At 37.6% G+C, this 19,770-nt stretch overlaps 1 protein-coding gene across 14 annotated transcripts in view; it reads left to right on the top strand.

Annotated features, from left to right (window-relative positions):
* Positions 1 to 19,770, top strand: part of LOC127852205 (jerky protein homolog-like) — a 43,718-nt gene that overhangs the window by 5,623 nt on the left and 18,325 nt on the right. For 2 of the 14 annotated variants that reach the window (XM_052386082.1, XM_052386087.1), the window contains exons 2-5: positions 2,975 to 3,125; positions 4,329 to 4,453; positions 6,915 to 12,018; positions 12,406 to 12,500. In XM_052386082.1, the coding sequence (XP_052242042.1) occupies positions 7,942 to 9,537 (1,596 nt within the window). In that variant the 5' untranslated portion in view covers positions 2,975 to 3,125; positions 4,329 to 4,453; positions 6,915 to 7,941 and the 3' untranslated portion in view covers positions 9,538 to 12,018; positions 12,406 to 12,500. Of the gene's footprint in view, positions 1 to 2,974; positions 3,126 to 4,328; positions 4,454 to 6,914; positions 12,019 to 12,048; positions 12,501 to 12,737; positions 12,816 to 14,485; positions 14,583 to 17,030; positions 17,194 to 17,777; positions 17,912 to 18,983; positions 19,533 to 19,770 lie in introns of those variants that run through there. The other 12 variants (XM_052386081.1, XM_052386088.1, XM_052386078.1 and 9 more) reach the window with 11 other exon arrangements.

Below are 19,770 nucleotides of genomic sequence, written 5' to 3'. Positions count from 1 at the left end.
ATCTAAAATTTGAGGAAAGTTTTCATTTAGGCTTCATTATCCCCACGCTTTTCGGAGAAAAAGTGGGGATATTGTGGTTATCTCCGTCGTCCGTCCGTCTGTCTGTCCGTCCTGGCCACTTTCTCCTCCTACTCTTTAAGCACTAGAACCTTGAAACTGACACACATGGTAGCTATGAGCATATGTGCGACCCTGCACTATTTGGAATTTTGATCTGACCCCTGGGTCAAAAGTTATGTGGGTTGAGGTGGGGCCGGGTCAGAGATTTTTACTCATTTTTATGCCCCCGGATCGAAAGAAAGGGGGTATATTGTTTTTGACCCGTCTGTCATTGTATGTGTGTGTGTGTGTGTGTGTGTGTGTGTGTGTGTGTGTGTGTGTGTGTGTGTGTGTGTGTGTGTGTGTGTGTGTGTGTGTGTGTGTGTGTGTCCCCCAAAACTAACCTTGGTCATAACTTTTGCAATATTCAAAATAGCAACTTGATATTTGGCATGCATGTGTATCTCATGGAGCTGCACATTTTGAGTGCACCATACTACACCGAATGTCTTCAAATTGATACTGAACCTCTCTTATGGCAATACGGATACTAGTAATCTCAACTATGCATGGCCCCATTACCAACCCTGGGGTGCCCCGCCCACATTGGCCACGCCCACATAGACCACGCCCACCCAAAATTGCCTTTTACTATAATTTCTTCATTTCTACACCGATTCACTTAAAATTGATACTGAACCTCTCTTATGACATTATGGTTAATCTCAACTATGCATGGCCCCATTACCAACCCTGGGGCATCCCGCCCACATAGGCCACGCCCACCCAAAATTGCCTTTTACTATAATTTCTTCATTTCTACAACGATTCACATCTTATTGATACCGAACTTCTCTTATGACAATGCGTTCAATTTCAACTATGCATAGCCCCATTACCAACCCTGGGGAACCCCTGGGTCAAACATGCGGAGTGGGGATACACGTCGGCCTCTGACGCGCCATTTCTAGTTTAATATTTTTGAAATCACCCATTTTTGTGTAAAGTTTGGAGAAAAATCAAGAAAAACACATTTTAACAATGAAATACATTTAAGTTGTATGATGATATTTTCATGTATTTCAACGTTTCCAATGTCCAGATAAATACCCTATTTGTACCCATTGAAAACCTTTAAAACTTTAATTTTGCATTGTTATTTTGTGTTGGGCTTGAAGAAAAAAGATTGATCTGTATGCAAATGTTTACATTATATCTCACAATCATAACAATTTCCAATTTATCGACAGTGGTGACCGGGTTTTATCATTATTATATGATTATTAGTGCTTGTGATCATATTTCAGATGCCCAGGGGCCTTTATGGTTGGGTTAGGGAGGGGTGCTCCCTCCCTTCCTGAATTGATTTTTAGCTCCACTGGCCAAAGGCCAGCAGGGCTTATGTCATGGTCCTGTGTCCGTCATGCGTGCGTCCGTCTGTGCCTGCGTGCGTCCGTCCGTCAGTTCATTAACTTTTCCTTTAAACATCTTCTTCTCCTAAACTACTAGTCCAATTCTGATGAAATTTCTCAGTAATGTTCCTTGGGTGAACCTCTTTCAAATTTGTTCAAATTATGCGCCTGGGGTCAAATTTGACCCTGCTCTGGGGTTACAAAAACATATGCTTATATTAGGCCTATTTTGTGAAATCTTTCAAAATCTTCTCATCCATAACCATTGGGCATAGGGCTATCAAATTTGGTATGTAGAGACATCTAATAGTCCTCTACTAAGTTTGTTCAAATTATGCCCCTGGGGTCAAATTTGAAACTGCCCTGGGGGTCACAAAATTTAACATATGCTTATATAGGGTCTATTTTGTGAAAACGTTCCATAACCATTGGGCCTAGGGCTACCAAATTTGGTATATAGTGACATCTTATAGTCCTCTACCAAGTTTGCTCAAATTATGTCCCTGGGGTCAAGTTTGACCCTGCCCCGAGGGTCACAAAATTGAACATATGCTTGTATGAGGCCTATTTTGTGAAAACTTAAAAAATCTACTTGTCCATAACTGTATGGCATAGTGCTACCAAATTTGGTATGTATTGACATGTATTAATTCTCTTCTTAGTTTGTTCAAACTATGCCCCTGGGGTCAAATTTGAAACTGCCCCGGGGTCACAAAATTGCACATATGCTTATAAATGGCTAATTTAGGGTAAACTTTAAAAATCATTCTTGTCCATAACCATTGGGCCTAGGGCTACCAAATTTGGTATGAAGTGACATCTTATAGTCCTCTACCAAGTTTGTTCAAATTATGCCTCTGGGGTCAACTTTGACCCTGCCCCGAGGGGGAGGGGGGTCACAAAATTGAATAAACGCCTATTTTGTGAAAATTTTAAAAATCTTCTTGTTGAAAACCATTCGGACTATGGCTACCAAATTTGGTTTGCAGTAACATCTTATTGTCCTCTACCAAGTTTGTTCAAATTATGCCCTTTGGGTCAAAATTGACCCTGACCCGCGGGTCACAAAATTGAACATTTTATACACTTCTTTCTTGCTTATTTTGTGAAAACTTTTAAAATATTCTTGTCCTTAACTCTAGGATATAGGGCTACCACATTTTGTATGTAGTGAGATATAGTAGTTCTCTATGTGTCCAATAATTATGTTGATGAAGGTGGCAGTGGTAATGACTTGATATGTCTGTGAGATATGAATGCCAAAGTCTTCGTTTTACATAACATGAATTTTTATGTAAAAGTGGTGGTTCTTCATAAATTCTACATGTTCTTTGCAAATGATCACCTCTACAAAGTTGTTCCAGGAGTACCATATTGCCTGACAATCTTTTGTTTTATTGTTAACTTAAACTGTACTTGATTCTAGCATGCCACTATACTTCTTTGAAGTAATTTGAGCAAATTTCTCACTGTTTAGTAATGTATACATTGTTTAAGGTACATTAAAATTTCACATTTTGTAGGTGGACTTCAATATGTATGATCTACTTATGCTGCAACAATGTAAAGGCAACAATCACTGGGTTTTGCTGTTTGCAAGTGTTATGTCCAGGACTGTAACCATTTACAACTCGTTGGGTGGTAACAACAAGGCCTTGTTCGATTTTTGTTCTGGTAAGGTTCAAAGCTGTAATTATGCCCCCCTTCGAAGAAGAGGGGGTATATTGCTTTGCTCATGTCGGTCTGTCGGTCGGTCGGTCTGTCTGTCTGTCGGTCCGTCCACCAGGTGGTTGTCAGACGATTACTCAAGAACGCTTAGGCCTAGGATCATGAAACTTCATAGGTACATTGATCATGACTCACAGATGACCCCTATTGATTTTCAGGTCACTAGGTCAAAGGTCAAGGTCACGGTGACCCGAAATAGTAAAATGGTTTCCAGATGATAATTCAAGAACCCTTATGCCTAGGATCATGAAACTTGATAGGTAGATTGATCATGACTAGCAGATGACCCCTATTGATTTTCAGGTCACTAGGTCAAAGGTCAAGGTCACGGTGACCCGAAATAGTAAAATGCTTTCCGGATGATAACTCAAGAACGCTTATGCCCAGGATCATGAAACTTGATAGGTACATTGATCATGACTGGCAGATGACCCCTATTGATTTCAGGTCACAAGGTCAAGGTCACAGTGACCCGAAATAGTGAAATGGTTTCCTGATGACTTATGGCTAGGATTATGAAACTTCATAGGTACATTGATCATGACTCGCAGATGACCCTCTATTGATTTTCAGGTCACTAGTTCATTTTTTGTCTTACCTGCTTGATATAGCAGTCACAGTAGCAGTTGGTGTATGTGCATTTTATGTGTGTCTCTGAGCTTATCCAAACTGTGATTCGATAATTAAATATGCAATTTTTAATATAGCTTGCCACATATGTTCTCCATGTAGAGAAGCTGCAGAGCATGCGTTAACAAGAGATCAAAGGTCACATTTAGGGAGCTTTTTTGGCCAGTTCCAGTTATCATTCATCAGGCAATATAGCAAACAAGATATTCAAAAAACTTTGTAAATCTTATTTGTTTTCTATATTTGGATCTTTATCTTAAATATTAACTTGTAATGACCACCAACACTTTAAAAATGATAGGCTATATATAAATTTAAGCTTGCTTTCTTAGTTCATTCTTATTTATTATTGTGTCCTATCTCTCACACTTATGTGTTTCAAATAATGTGTTAATAGATTCACATATATATATATGTTTGAAAACTGATTACCTAAACAATTTGGTATAGATAAAGTACCGCTTAAGTATATAGGCACATGATTTTTGTTGATTTTTACCAACAAAATATTTGTTGCAGCCAGTTCATGTGTCAACGAGCGCAAATTGTGAAAGATGGCGTGGAAAAAAATCAGTTCAGAGTTCAAAGCGCCACCTTGCAACAAACAGCGCCATGGAAACAGCTGTGGAGTGTTTGCATTGATGGTAATAAATAAGCTTTATATTTCTACATAGGAGTCACTTTGTTGTACTGTCGGTCGGTCTGTCCCGAAATTTCATCCGATCTTCGCCAAACTTGGTCACAAGTTGTATCTTGATGATGTTTAGGCCAAGTTTGAATATGGGTCATGCTGGGTCAAAAACTAGGTCACAGGGTTACTTAGTGTGTTTTAAACCGAAAGTTTGTCCCGACCATAACTATGTCATTTATCGTTTGATTTTAAAATAACTTGGTACATTTGTTCACCATCATGGAACGGTGTGTTGCGTGAAAAAAGTACGTCGATATCTCCAAGATCAAGGTCACACTTGGAGTTCAAGGGTCAAATGCTTGTCCGGGCCATAACTTTATCATTTATTGTGAGATTTTAAAATCATTTAGCAAATTTGTTCACCATCATGGGACGGTGTGTCGCGCGAAAGAATTACTTCAATATCTCGAAGGTCAAGGTCACACTTTGAGTTCAAAGATTAAAAATGGCCATAAATGAGCTTGTCTGGGCAATAACTATGTCATTCATTGTGAGATTTTAAAATCATTTGGCACATTTGTTCACCATCATTGGACGGTGTGTCGCGCGAAAGAATTACGTCGATAACTCCAAGTTTAAGGTCACACTTTGAGTTCAGAGGTAAAAAAAGGCCATAAATGAGCTTGTCCAGGCCATAACTATGTTGTTCATTGTGAGATTTTAAAATCATTTGTTCACCATTATTGAACGGTGTGTCACGCAAACGAATTACGTCTATATCTGCATTTTCAAGGTCACACTGTGAGTTCAAAGGTCAAAATTGGCCATAAATGATCTTGTCTGGGCCATAACTATGTCATTTATTGTGTGATTTTAAAAATACATGTAACATTTGTTCACAGTCATTGGACGATGTGTCATGCGAAAGAATTATGTTGATAACTCCAAGGTCTTGGTCACACTTGGAGTTCAAAAGTAAAAAAAATGGCCATACATTTGGACTGCATGTCATGCTAAAGAATATAAGAGTTCAAAGGTCGAAATGGCCATAAATGATAATGGCATTATCATTCTTAAAAATAGCCATAAATTTGATTCTCTTGTTTTGTGAAGACAGCATGCAAAATAGTCTGTGTCAATGCGGCATGTGGGGGTATTTGTCACGTCTATGACAAAGCTCTAGTTTGCTTAGTAAAGATCTGCATTAACTTTTATTCAACAAAATAATGGGAGAATGTAGAATATAATCATCGTACCTTTCTGTTGGTGCATTGGTTTTTAGAGCCTTGCATTTTCTTTTAATTTATAAAGGACATGATATTTCATATGTAATATCATAACCTGAGGATCAAACTGTGTTATAGAGTCTTTTGTCAAATAACCCTGTAAAAAGGTTAAACAAGAAGATTACTCATATTTTAATTTATTAATGTGTCATATAATGAAAAAAAGCATTCTCTTTGCTCCATTATATTGTTTTGTATGAAAAGTTGTTTTTCAGTGTCTTAATGTGATTGTATATTTATGATGCATAAAACATGAATACTTTTCCCTGTCAAACTATCGTTCTTGCAATTTTATTTTAAGAAATAGTATTTTTTGTGAACACTTAAACTAGTGAATATACATGTATATGCTTTTCTTATTGCAAACAACTGTTGTTGTTTTTATGCCCCCCTTCGAAGAAGAGGGGGTATATTGCTTTGCTAATGTCGGTCTGTCGGTCCGTCTGTCGGTCCGTCCACCAGGTGGTTGTCAGACGATAACTCAAGAACGCTTGGGCCTAGGATCATGAAACTTTATAGGTACATTGATCATGACTCGCAGATGACCCTTATTGATTTTGAGGTCACTAGGTCAAAGGTCAAGGTCACAGTGACCAGAAATAGTAAAATGGTTTTTGAATGATAACTCAAGAACGCATATGCCTAGGATCATGAAACTTCATGGGTAGATTGATCATGACTTGCAGATGACCCCAATTGATTCTGAGGTCACTAGGTCAAAGGTCAAGGTCACGGTGACCCTAAATAGTAAAATGGTTTCCGGATGATAACTCAAGAACGCATACGCCTAGGATCATGAAACGTCATGGGTAGATTGATCATGACTCGCAGATGACCCCTATTGATTTTGAGGTCACTAGGTCAAAGGTCAAGGTCACAGTGACCTGAAATAGTAAAATGGTTTTCGGATGATAACTCAAGAACGCATACACCTAGGATCATGAAACTTCATAGGTAGATTGATCATGACTTGCAGATGACTCCTATTCATTTTGAGGTCACAAGATCAAAGGTCAAGGTCACAGTGACCCGAAATAGTAAAATGATTTTCGGATGATAACTCATGAACGCTTTTGCCTAGGATCATGACACTTCATAGGTACATTGATCGTGACCCGCAGATGACCCCTATTGATTTTCAGGTCACTAGTTTAAGTTAAGTATGAATGACTTTTACTTTATTTCCAGACTGCCAAATGTTTGGTCATGAAAAAGCATCCCACAATGTTGCGACAGGCCCATGATTCAGTTTATCGAGACTAGTCGTGAGAAGCAGACTTCTGATTCATGGAGTGCGGCAAACATATCTGTGCGACTCGATCACTCCACTGTAAAGACCCGCACGGCATTAAAATGGATATTATCAATATGTGTTGTTGCTCGAAAATATGTTTGTGTAGCAGGAAGTGCTTTGGGCTCGATTAATCTGAGAACTCAACAAAATATTAATAAAATCCTTCTGTGCCTTTTAGTTCTGAAAACAGAAGTAGCCAGTTGGTATTACACATCTCCTAAACAAGTACAGCACGATAAAACTTAAGATTTTATAATCCTAAATTTTTATAACATCTTTATATCCACACAAAAATATTGATGATTGTGGTGCTCAGATTGCAAAACCACCTGTTTGGCAAAAATAATGCAGATGGTTAGATTATGATAAGTGCAAGAAAAAAAGAATAACTCTGGAGATAATTGATATGATAATCATTGCTTGACAGAATCACAATTGACCTAGATATTTATTTATGTAATGGTGTATTTTTCAATGAGTGCCTTAAGATTCCAAAAACATATTGACTTAAAATAAATAATCCCGATGGCAAATAAATAATCCCGATGGCGTAAATGACTTATCATTTCATGTTCATGAACCAGCTTTAAAATACTGTGTTGACTTATCTGCTAGGCGGTGAGGACTTTTAGACCACCTGATAAACTTCAACTTTATTTGCCCTAGTTCAGTAACCGACTAAAGATATGCTAACATAATACTGATGACTGATGAGTCTGTTGTGTCTTATATTTTCATTGCTACTTAAAATATTAAGTCTATTTCAACGTTTAGACTAATAATAAGCAAATTCGTTAAATTGATATCCCCCACCAAATAAATTTTGATCAAAAGACCGGCCGTGAAATATACTGCGGACAGTAAGTATAAAACAGGGTAAGTTTTTCTGACGTTTCATAAAATCTTTAGCATTGATACATCATGGAATCAAGAAAACGAAAGGCGTACAGTATTGCGGAGAAGTTGAATGTTGTTGATCGGTTACGTAGCGGAGAAGCGCAGGTCTCAGTCTCCAGTGACCTCAACATCGCTGAATCAACCCTACGAGGATGGTTGAAGGATGAGGAGAAACTGCGGTCCAGTCTGGCAGGCATGGACTGTGAAAGCTCAAAGCGGAAACGCCAGCGTACCGCTAAAGATACCCAGCTGGAAAAAGCCGTGATTGACTGGTTCAACCAGGAGCGGAGCGAGGGCACCACTCTATCGGGGCCAATCGTTCAAGGTCAAGCTAAGGCTTTCCACCAGATGATCCACGGTGATGGAGCTGGGGGTTTCGAGGGTAGCAACGGTTGGCTACGGAACTTCAAAAGCCGGCACGACATCCATGAAGTCCGTATCCGAGGGGAGCAGCGATCTGCCGACGAAACGGCAGCAGCCGAGTACCCGCCGATTCTAAAGAAAATTATCGATGAAGGCCAGTACACTCCGGAGCAGATATACAACGCCGACGAGACGGGTCTATACTTCAAGATGCTGCCGGATCGAACACTAGCGAAGCGAAGTGATGAACAGAAAACGCTTGGATTCAAGCAGGCCAAGAACCGTCTGACTATATTACTGTGCACCAACAGTACAGGCACGCATAAGCTCCCGCCTCTGGTCATTGGCAAGTTCGCTAAGCCCAGATGTTTTCACCATCTCAACATGGAGACGCTACCAGTGGTGTACGCCAACAGCGCTAACGCATGGATGACGTCAGCGATCTTCGAGGATTGGTTTCACCGGCACTTCGTTACAGCCGTCCGCCGTCACCTGCGCCAACAGCGGCTCCCTACAAAGGCGCTTCTACTCCTGGACAACTGTGGGGCCCACCCCAAGACATTGGCATCTAAGGATAGGAAGATCGTCATATCCTTCTTGCCGAAGAACACTACGTCAAAGATACAGCCGATGGATATGGGAATCATTGCGAATTCCAAACGCATGTACCGTCGCCATCTCGTGAAGTCGATCACCGCAAGGGGCGACCTCAGTCTCCCAGAATTTCTGAAAAGGCGAACGATCAAGGAGGCCATATACATGTTTGCCAGCGCCTGGGAAGAGGTGTCCAGACAGAGCATTCATGGCTGCTGGCGCAGGGCCTTAGGGGAGGCGATCGTCACCTCCGATGACGCCGACGACAGCGACGAGGAGTTCGAGGGTTTTAGCGCGGCTGACGTAAGCAGAGCGTTTGGGGTCTCTGACACTGACATTGAAGAGTGGCTGAACGTCGACGAAGACCTGCCGACCACAGCCCATTTGACTGACAACGAGATCGTGGCAAACGCGACAAGTCAGTGTACGGAGGCAGAGGAGAGCGCCGACGAAGACGAGGATCAGGAAATGGAACCGGTACCTGCCTTGTCGTCAGTCGTGCAAGGCCTCGAGCTAGGTCTACGATGGCTGGAGACCAGCTCAAACGGAACGGCAGCGCAGACTTGTCATCTGCGGAACATAATAGCCATGGCACGAGCAGCAGCCCGAGACTCGTGCAAACAGAGAAAATTGACTGACTTCTTCCACAGCCACAGTGATTAAATGACACTAAATGTACTTGCTGCTGTTGTGCATCTCTTATTGTATTGTATTTTATGCGTATTAAAATGTATCCGTCTTATCGTTTATTATATGCAGTATTCTGAACATTCATGACTAATAAACAAGTCCTCTTAGTTACTTGTGTTGAATATCTTACAATTCCCAGAAAATTTGTTTTAACATCGCACGATTTTCAGAAAATCATGTATACATGTAGCATTTGAGAGTCTAATTTTAAATTCGCTGTCCATTGGTCAGAACCGTACCTACTGAATGCTCTATCCCATAATGCACTGTACTCTTTACACTTCTGAAATAACGCATAGGCATATGCTTGGTTAACGGATTTATTTTAGCACATGTATCGTCATAACATGTCAGGATTACTTATGGTAATTATTTTGGATTATCGGATATATATGCACACTATAAAAGCGGTATGTATACAGTTATCGATACAATTCGGTTTATATGCATGTATTGGAGAATGACAACACAGCATGGCAATACCATACCTGTACCAATAATGAGCTCAAAACATATAACGCGGATCCGTTATAACGCTGTTGCGTGGCTTGGACCCCGTCATCCGCGTTATATTGGAGTTACAGTGTATTGATGGGTGCAGAACTAACAGAAAAGTTTATTTGAAGGGTTGTACCCTTATCTCACTTATTTAATAGTAACAACATAAAAAACAATTGGCAATAACTCTTATTTAAGAAAGTGTAGGGTTATAGATTTTGTGCATGACACCTCTCCTCATTGATATCTTAACATCCATTAAATTTCATCTTTAAATCGTGTATAGTATCTGTGATATAGTCCTAAAAAGTAACATCAGACATGTACATATGTACTAGGGTTATGTTTCTTGTGCATGGCACTTATTCTCATTGACAATTATACACCCATGACATTTCATGTTGAAATCTTGTATTTATAGTTTCTGAGATAAAGCCCTGAAAAGTTACATCATACAAAACAACAAAGGGCAATAACTCTTATTTAAGAAAGTGAAGGGTTGTGGTTCTTATGCATGGTTCTATAAATGAGATATAGCCCTGAAAAGTTACATCATAAAATAACAATAACAAGAAAGGGCAATAACCGTTATGTAAGAAAGTATACGGTTATGGTTCTTGTGCATTGATAATTATACACCCATGAAGTTTCATGTTAAAATCTTGTATAATATCTGAGATATAGCCCTAGTTACATCATAGAAAAACAACAAAGCGAAATAACTCTTATTTCAGAAAGACACGGGTTATGGTTCTTGTACATGGCACCTCTCCTCAGCTATATTTATACACCCATAAAGTTTCATGTCGAATACTTATATTGAGTTTCTGAGATAAAGCACTGACAAGTTTGTGAGTGACTGCACTGACAGAAAGACCTACAGTACGTTTAAGTATATTTAGCGTACCCGGGGTACATTAAAGTATACTTAAGAGTACACGGGGTACTTTAAAGCATTACCCGAGCCGAAGCGACAATTACCAATCAAGCTTATTGACATATTAAATAAATGATGATAGTGGTAACTATGATTGTGTGAAATATAATAAAATAGTTTTCCTGAATTGAGTGTACATGTGAATAAGCTAAAATAATGATAAAAAGGCTGTATATATATATATATATATATATATAATCTGAAAATATTTTCTTAAATCAATGTTATATCTTTGTATTAAAAAAGTGCAACACTCATGACTGTAAATTAGGCATTACCATATTTCTTTACAACGTAATGCATGTACATCATCGATATATATAACATTTAAAACGAAAATCGTTTTAAAATTCAAATGTTTGCATGGTGTTAGAACTACTGTTTTGATATCTTTGTTGTGAACAATGTGTTTAGGTTCAACGTCCGAAAAAAAGATGTCCGAAAATAACTGCAAGCTGTTAAAACGCGAAATTAAGTTGAATTGAAACAACAATGCGTTAAATATTATTTTTCATCAATCTGACATTTTTCACGGCGACTGATCGGAGCAATATCACGGAGGTACTGTGAAATCGTCAGATCTCACGATCTGACAATATTGACGCTACACCGGTCTATTTCGTTTCCGTAGAGATAGCTAATGTCGTCCGTTTGTAAGCTCAAATTTGATTGGCTGACGGGTTCAATAGCTTATTCTAAAAATAAATGCTGCTCGAGCAGCATATTGCTGGTCGAGCAGGAATTTTGCTGCTCGAGCAGCATTTAAATGCTGCTCGACCACTAAATTGCTGCTCGAGCAGCATTTTTTCTGCTCGAGCAGAAGTTAAAGTTTCGACCCCTTTGGTGCGCCATAGTCCGATGCGTTCAGATTGTTGCGTCCAGTAAGCGGAACGTTTTACTAACGTTCGGAACAGTTCGCGTGTTTCCGTAACTGAACGGACCGTTCGGCGAGAACGTTCCGCAACGAAACGAAACGCATTTGGGCGGTCGTTTTCAAAGCGAACAAAGATGGAGGACAGGTTGTAGAAATTTGTTGTTTACTTTTGATATTTTCAATTTTATGCAATATTCTGAATGCAACATCGGTGAAGTTGTACATTATCTATGTATTTTACGTTTGTGCGTATATTTAAAATAAAAATGGGTTGATTTGATTAAAAGCAACTTATTTATTTGATGTTGTTTGTATCTTTACAGGCGTTCTTTATGAAACAGATAGAAATCATACCCAAATGATACGTTATTATGTTGTTTAAATACACATTTTTTATTTTCAGTGTAGAATATGTGATATTAAATCATGTTTTTGAACACTATTCAATTCACTTTGACTGCGAAAAAATTATATTTTATACTTTTGTTAACTGATAGTAAATTCTAATAGAATGTTGTGTTTTTATGTTTAGTTCATTGATGAAGCTCACTCTGCAGTTGCCTGATGGAAAAAGGGTTTCCTTCCATGTTGATGAGGAGACGTACAGGCTTGTTGTAGATGAAAAGGGTTTGTACCAAGGAATAAAACTTAGCCAGAAATGATCTGACTTTCTTAATCCTATTCAGCCCAGTTATTAACTAGGTCAGGTCTTACTCTGCCTAGTTATATTGATTTGTTAAAGAAAGTCTAAACGATGTGTGTGCTCATTTAGAAATGTATTAAATAAAACAATAATTACTGTATATAAATTACATATTCCACACAAATCAACTTTCTAAATCATGTATTTTGTTTATCTTTTAGATGAAGACACTATTCGCTATCTTGTCAGTCAGACAGTTGATGGAGAGCAAGATTCTGGTATTGTGCTAGCTGATTATGGTATTGTACTAGCTGATTAGGTCACATGATCACATACACTATTTACTAAGCTTTGCCTACTAGAATCACTTAAGTGAGCAGATTTTGTTACATAGTGAATTTATATAATCTGGTTAAAACTGAATAGGACATTGTTTAATTTTTAAGAGCTAGCAGGGGTTCTGAAATATGCTGTCCGAGTTGTCCGAGTCGTCAATTTACCCTTCCGGGCAAGCAGTTTTTGAAAGCTGGCTTGTCCGGGGACAAGTAAAATTTCCGCGGTAAAGTTTGTTTCGAGAACGAAACTTCAATATTTTTCGAAGATAAAAAACGAAGTTTATATAAATAGCGTATGATTAATCTGCGGACTAGCACACTTTTTTAACTGAAGGTATGTTATTTTCCGATAATAATTATTTAATGTGGTAAACCAGTCCACGAGTATATATAGCAACAGCCAATCACGCATAAGAAAACAATTTTAATCAGGGACCTATGTCCCTGTTTTAATAGAGAAACCAGCACACATGTGTATAGCAACAGCCAATCACGCATAAGAATTTTAAGATAACACTTTTCGTACATTGCAAATGGCCGCATACATGTTCTAACGACCTGCATTCGATTTTTATATAATTAAACCCCTTAAACGTCTAGCCATGACGGTAATCAGACCAATGATAAAATCAGTTCGGCGTCGGAAAAGAAGAGAAAAGAAAAGTATAAATATGATAACACACGACGCCAAGCGGAAATGAGAATTTTTTGAGTCTTGGCCAATTGATTTTCCTTGGCTTGAAACGTTGCCGATGTGTGTAAATGTAAACTTCGTAAGGAGTTTCCTTTATTAGCGGATAATTATATACTTATAATTAACGGAGATTATTTTATTTCAAGTGAATTGTCTAGTCATGTTGAGATTATTAAATATCCGAGATGGTATCATGTTAGTCGAACTTGTTGACGCTCTCAAATATTAAGCTACTTTTTATATTGGTAATATTTGGAGTTCCAAAGAATTTAGCCCACATAAAAAGTATCTCTAAATTCTTTGCGCGTCTTATAAATAAGACTAGTATCATGTGTGACTTAAACGTGATCTTATTATATGCACATCTTGCTTGTATTTTTTGTTCAATTTTCTAGTTAACTATGTTTATAATTTAAAATAGAAGTTAACAAAAGTGTATGCTTGTATTATTTGCTTAATTAGTAATGACCTTTTCCTTTATCTATCTTAAAAGTACGGACAAGTACTTCTTTGGTACGGACAAGTGAATTTGTGGGTCCAACTGGTCCATGGACAATTAGACTCTTAAAATATTTCAGAACCCCTGGCTAGTTACAAAAATAAAGTTTCTTGACAATTGTAGTTGAACTTGTTAACTAAGTTCGGTTCAAGTCAAAAGCTCATACATTTGAAAGTAAACTCAGTTCAGGGCTTTATTGATTCTTTAGCAATGGCCTTATAAAGGCCCCTTCCCCTTAGAGAATTTCTTGAATTTCAGTTTATTTAATTTTGAGTATTACAATTAACATATCGTTTCTTTCAGTCCATTTGTTCTGTTTCATATTTTTGGCATATTTTTGGCTTTGGCTGTTTTATCTGAAAAACACTTTCTTGACCTACAAAATAAGAAATAATTTATGAATTAATTTCCATGTTTGTAAATTAGGAAGGATTTTTTCAGATTCATCAGATGTTCCGACCACCGAAGATCAATCAAAATGCAAGTAGTTTGGACTCCAGAACTGCAGACTCAGGAGCTGCAACTGCATCTGCATCAGGTTATTTTTTAATAATAAATTAATAAAACACTAAATATTAAATACTTGTTTAACCATATTGGTGCTATTGTGTTATGAAAGGTATGTCATGAGTTTGACACCATCTAGTATTTTTCATCGACACAATCTCTGGTATTGTTAAAAGTACAAAATCAGAATCCTAGAAAAATAGATATTCACTCAGTGCTTTACTCAAGATTTTTTCAGAAGCCCCGGGCCGATGGGGTGGGTAAGGGAGGACTGTCCCCTCTTTACTACACTTTATTTTTTTGATACATTTTAAGAGTCAAATGGGGTCATTTTGTGTGCCATGACTCTTCAAGAAAAAAACAGCTATAAAATCAGTTATAAAAATCATTTTTAAATTGTTTTTAATGGTTTTAAACTTTCCCCGCATAAATAGTATAATCCCGACTGGAATATTCCCCTAATACATCTGTATCATACCGACTATATTACTGCATACTTGCTAATTTTCCAGTTTCTATTAATTACCCGATAATCCTGTATGGTCCATTTTTAATAAAAGCAAATGCTGGTAAATATTTATGATAATATTGCTCGAGAAATTCATAAACACAAATATTGCCATTCGTCTAAAGTATCAAGGGAATTTCTGCATAAGTGACCAAAGATTTGATGAAATATTGCAACTGAGCATGCGTAAATCACCCGACGTGATGCATGCAATTATACAATTAAGCAATACATGCACGATTTCCATTCAAATTAAACGACTTTGTATATGCTGCATAATTTTTGCGTCCTTTGTATTAAAACAAAAGATCGATACAATAAAAAAAGCACTGTTTATTTGAAGTTTAAATTTGTTAATGTCGCTTTACTATTCAAATGTGTATTTCGGATTGATAACTTGTAAACATTTACATTCAGCAGTGTGTTTCAAATTACAAATTTAATGATGCTCATTTGAGATTTCTACAAAACATTAACAGTTGCGTAATGAATTTAATGATAATTTGTTAAACAAGTCAAATAATTTTTACTGTTTTATGCATGAAATGCACAATTTCCATGCCGATTACAACCTGTTGCCATCAGTCTTCTAAGTAACTGGCCTGCTTGATCTAACCCCAGGCAATGCCTGCTATGAGTGCTGTCGCTCATACAAAGAGTACACTCTAACTGGCCAGTATTGATTTTCCAATATGACGTCGCTCTGCATTTAGGGGGCTTTAGTTGGGTAAAGCGATATATGTAATTGACAGAGGATATTATTCGGCTTTCAAAATTTTCTTCGAAGTTAATATGGCTTTGATCTTAAGACTGATTAGAGGCAGTAACTGCAATAATACACTGATCAGAAAGTTTCAGACGCCCCTCGGACACTGATTTCGAAATTTAAGCGTCCCGACGAGGGACCATTTAATGGCATGTGGAAAGCACTAGAGCTGCAACGATTCGATCCGATTCATCGAAAATTGATTCGAAATGCTTCGATTCGATTACGATACCAAACCTACCAAATTCGATTCGATTCTTTAAAATATATACATATATATACATAGATACGTAAAGCGCGCTGTATTCTGACTATTGATACAGGGAGGTGTAGGTTTTATATTTACCTGTAATTACGACGCGCGCGATTGGTTGCTTATTACTTAAGTCATCCAATCAATAAGCCCGTTACGGTCTACTTTCGTAAAAAGCGTCAAAATGGCTGAACAAGTTGTTGCCGAAAAATTGAAATTATCAGATGCGGCTAAGAAGCTTAAATCAAAAGTGTGGCAGTATTTTGGGTTTCGGGATGGTAGCCCTACCAATAAAGCTAAGTGTAAACTGTGCTTCACGGATGTGGCGTACGCTAAGTCCGGCTCAACCACTAATCTAATTTAATGCAATATGTCAAACGCAAACATAGCGTTAATTTAGCAAGACAAAGAGGTCGCTCAAGTGCAACTACTCAAGTCGCCAGCCAGAAAAGTAGTTCTTTTTCTGTTGGAGTTTTGTTAAGTTTATTAGAAAATATGATTTGTCATACAGGTAACAGGTTATGCTGTCATGGCACAGTGGTAGACTTGCTTCTAGCGGTTTTGGGTAAAGGTGTAATAGTGATAGTACTACCATTCAACTGATTCCAGATACGTTTTTATGATTATTTATTTATTTTTTATATTATTGTGTAATCTAGTCAGAAGTTTTAAAATTAAAATTGAGTCCTAATTTGCTATTCTTTTATATGTGTTTTATTGAAATCACATTTGAACAGAAATGTTAATTTTGAGGCATACGAGTGAATATATGATAAAACTAGGTTTGAAGATGAATCGAATCGAAAAAATCGGTATCGGAGTGTCTGAAATCGAATCGAATCGAACTGTTGGTGAATCGTTGCAGCTCTAGAAAGCACTGTTACTTTTGTATACACATATGGTAAAATTACTTAAAAGCTTAAAATGTGATGGCTGGTTGATCTGTTTTTAGGTGTTCGATGGACCCATGAAGGGATATTGTTGATGCTGTCTCTTTATGAAGAACATAAACAGAAATTTGATTCCGTGGAGATTGATAGCAGAAGAGATGGCACACAAAGATGTTACTGTCACAGGTGAAGCCTGTGACAGTAAATTCCGGTTGATGAATTTTAGTAAGTCTTTAATTTGTATTATAGAAGAGGGGGGAATATGGTTTTTGGCCTGTCAGTCATTCTGTCTGTCCCAAACTTTTAACCTTGGGCATAAATTTTACAATATTGAAAATAGCAACTTGATATTTGGCATGCTTGTGTATTCATTGAGCTGCACATTTTGAGTAGTGAAAGGTCAAGGTTATCCTTCAAGGTCAAATATATGGGTTCAAAGCGCAGTAGAGGGCATTGTGTTTCTGACGAACACATTTCTTGTTATTCTTAGTACAAAGGAAATCATGTAACAGGTGAGGCCTGTGACAGTAAATTCCGGCTGATGAAGTTCAAGTAATATGCAAACCATATTATGCAACTTTTTCTGTTATTCATCTTTCTATAGATACTGTTGTTTTGTTTTTGTTTAAATGTCTTGCTTGGATTGGTTGAATGAAACAAAAAATCACATAGAACTGGAAAAGTGATTATTGAGTTCAATGTCATGTCTAAAAATAAAGTGTTTCATTCATTATATGTCAACTAAAAACAAAATATATTCAATAATTGCATAAATCAATTTATTAAGCCTGATGAGTGTGTTTTTTCAGGTACAAGAAGATAGTGGACCAGCATGCCACTAGTGGGAGCGGGCGAAAAAACTGGGAATACTTCCAAAGGATGGATGAGCTATTTGCTCGAGATCCATCTGTAAGACCAGCGATGGTTGTGTCGTCAATGCCAGGTTCGTTTTTTTTATTTATTTTTTTATTATAATTAAGGGTTAACTGTTAAAAAAGGTTATGATACAATTTATGAGATTTCCTGTTTAGTATTTATTCCATGAGACAATTTTCTAATAAAATAATGTATTGTTTTAGTTTATGTTCTAGTTAGCAAATAAGTTTTTATGTCCCCTTCCTCGAAGAAGAGGGGGTATGTTGTTTTTGGCCTGTATGTCTGTCATTCTGTCCCATCACTTTGACCTTGGTCATAACATTTGCAATATTGAACATAGAAACTTGATATTTGGCATGCATGTGTTTCTCAGTGTATCGCATGGGTCTGCAGATTTTGAGTGGTGAAAGGTCACGGTCGGTCATCCTTCAAGGTCAAAGGTCAAATATATGGATAAAAATCGCTCAAGAGGGGGCACAGTGTTTCTTAAACATATCACTTGTTATTTAAAACATGTATATGTCCCCTTCCTCGAAGAAGAGGGGGTATATTGTTTTAGGCCTGTATGTCTGTCATTCTGTCCCATCACTTTGACCTTGGTCACTTTGACCTTGGTCATAACATTTGCAATATTGAACATAGAAACTTGATATTTGGCATGCATGTGTATCTCAGTGTATCTCATGGGTCTGCAGATTTTGAGTGGTGAAAGGTCACGGTCGGTCATCCTTCAAGGTCAAAGGTCAAATATATGGATAAAAATCGCTCAAGAGGGGGCATAGTGTTTCTTAAACATATCACTTGTTATTTAAAACATGTATATGTCCCCTTCCTCGAAGAAGAGGGGGTATATTGTTTTTGGCCTGTATGTCTGTCATTCTGTCCCATCACTTTGACCTTGGTCATAACTTTTGCAATATTGAACATAGAAACTTGATATTTGGCATGCATGTGTATCTCATGGGTCTGCAGATTTTGAATGGTGAAAGGTCACGGTCGGTCATCCTTCAAGGTCAAAGGTCAAATATATGGATAAAAATCGCTCAAGAGGGGGCATAGTGTTTCTTAAACATATCACTTGTCATTTAAAACATGCATTTACCATCTCACTTGTAACCATGCTGTTTGTTTTGTTGCAGTTCAGCAAGATGTTACTGTAACTGTAACTGCAAAGCCGCCACCTGGGCCACGTAGACCCATTGTTCATAAAGCACCAACTCCCCCACCAATTGACCAGCCAGCAGGAAGGGCAACCACCCCTTCTACAGAGGGGACTGATGAGCTTCTTGCTACCCCTCTCATCAGAAAAAGAAAAAGAAGTGGGAGCCAAGACCCTCCAGAATGGTTCCGGAGCTACATGCTAGAACATTCGCAAAGACTAGACCGCTTGGATGCCCATAACGAGCGTTTGACTGCTTTGGCGGAACAAAAAAATTGTCTACTGGAGCGACTTGTTGAGGCTCTGACCTCCAATAAAAGTTGAACTGTCTAGAGATTCCCATTACTCCTGCAAACAGCGAGTGTAAATATGTTGAGTTGTGTTTCGTCATTGTCTCATTGTAAAGTATCCAGTTATTTTAGGCCAAGATGAACTTGCATTATGGGGAATTCAGAGCTGATCTTTTATCTATGTATATATTACAATTATTATAATTGTCATTGTGTTATTATTAAATTCTCTTTGTTTACGATTTTCTTTGGTTAATTGAACATATATGTATCATTTAGCGCATTCATATAATACACTTTAAATCTGAATAATTTGTTTTGTTGCCATACCAGTTAAGCTTAATATGTTTGCCGGTTCTTGTGAAAACACAAACTTTAAATCAATGTAGCATATTAATGTGTGTTAGTAATAATTATACTTTAAATCAGCTTCCACTTTATTATGTTGGAAAATTCTGTCCTTGCTTTTATTGCAAA

Source organism: Dreissena polymorpha, chromosome 12, assembly GCF_020536995.1.
Source record: "Dreissena polymorpha isolate Duluth1 chromosome 12, UMN_Dpol_1.0, whole genome shotgun sequence".
In the NCBI taxonomy this organism is placed as follows: Eukaryota; Metazoa; Mollusca; class Bivalvia; order Myida; family Dreissenidae; genus Dreissena; species Dreissena polymorpha.
Note: the sequence above shows the minus strand (reverse complement) of the source record. Positions and strands in the feature narration are given on the sequence as shown.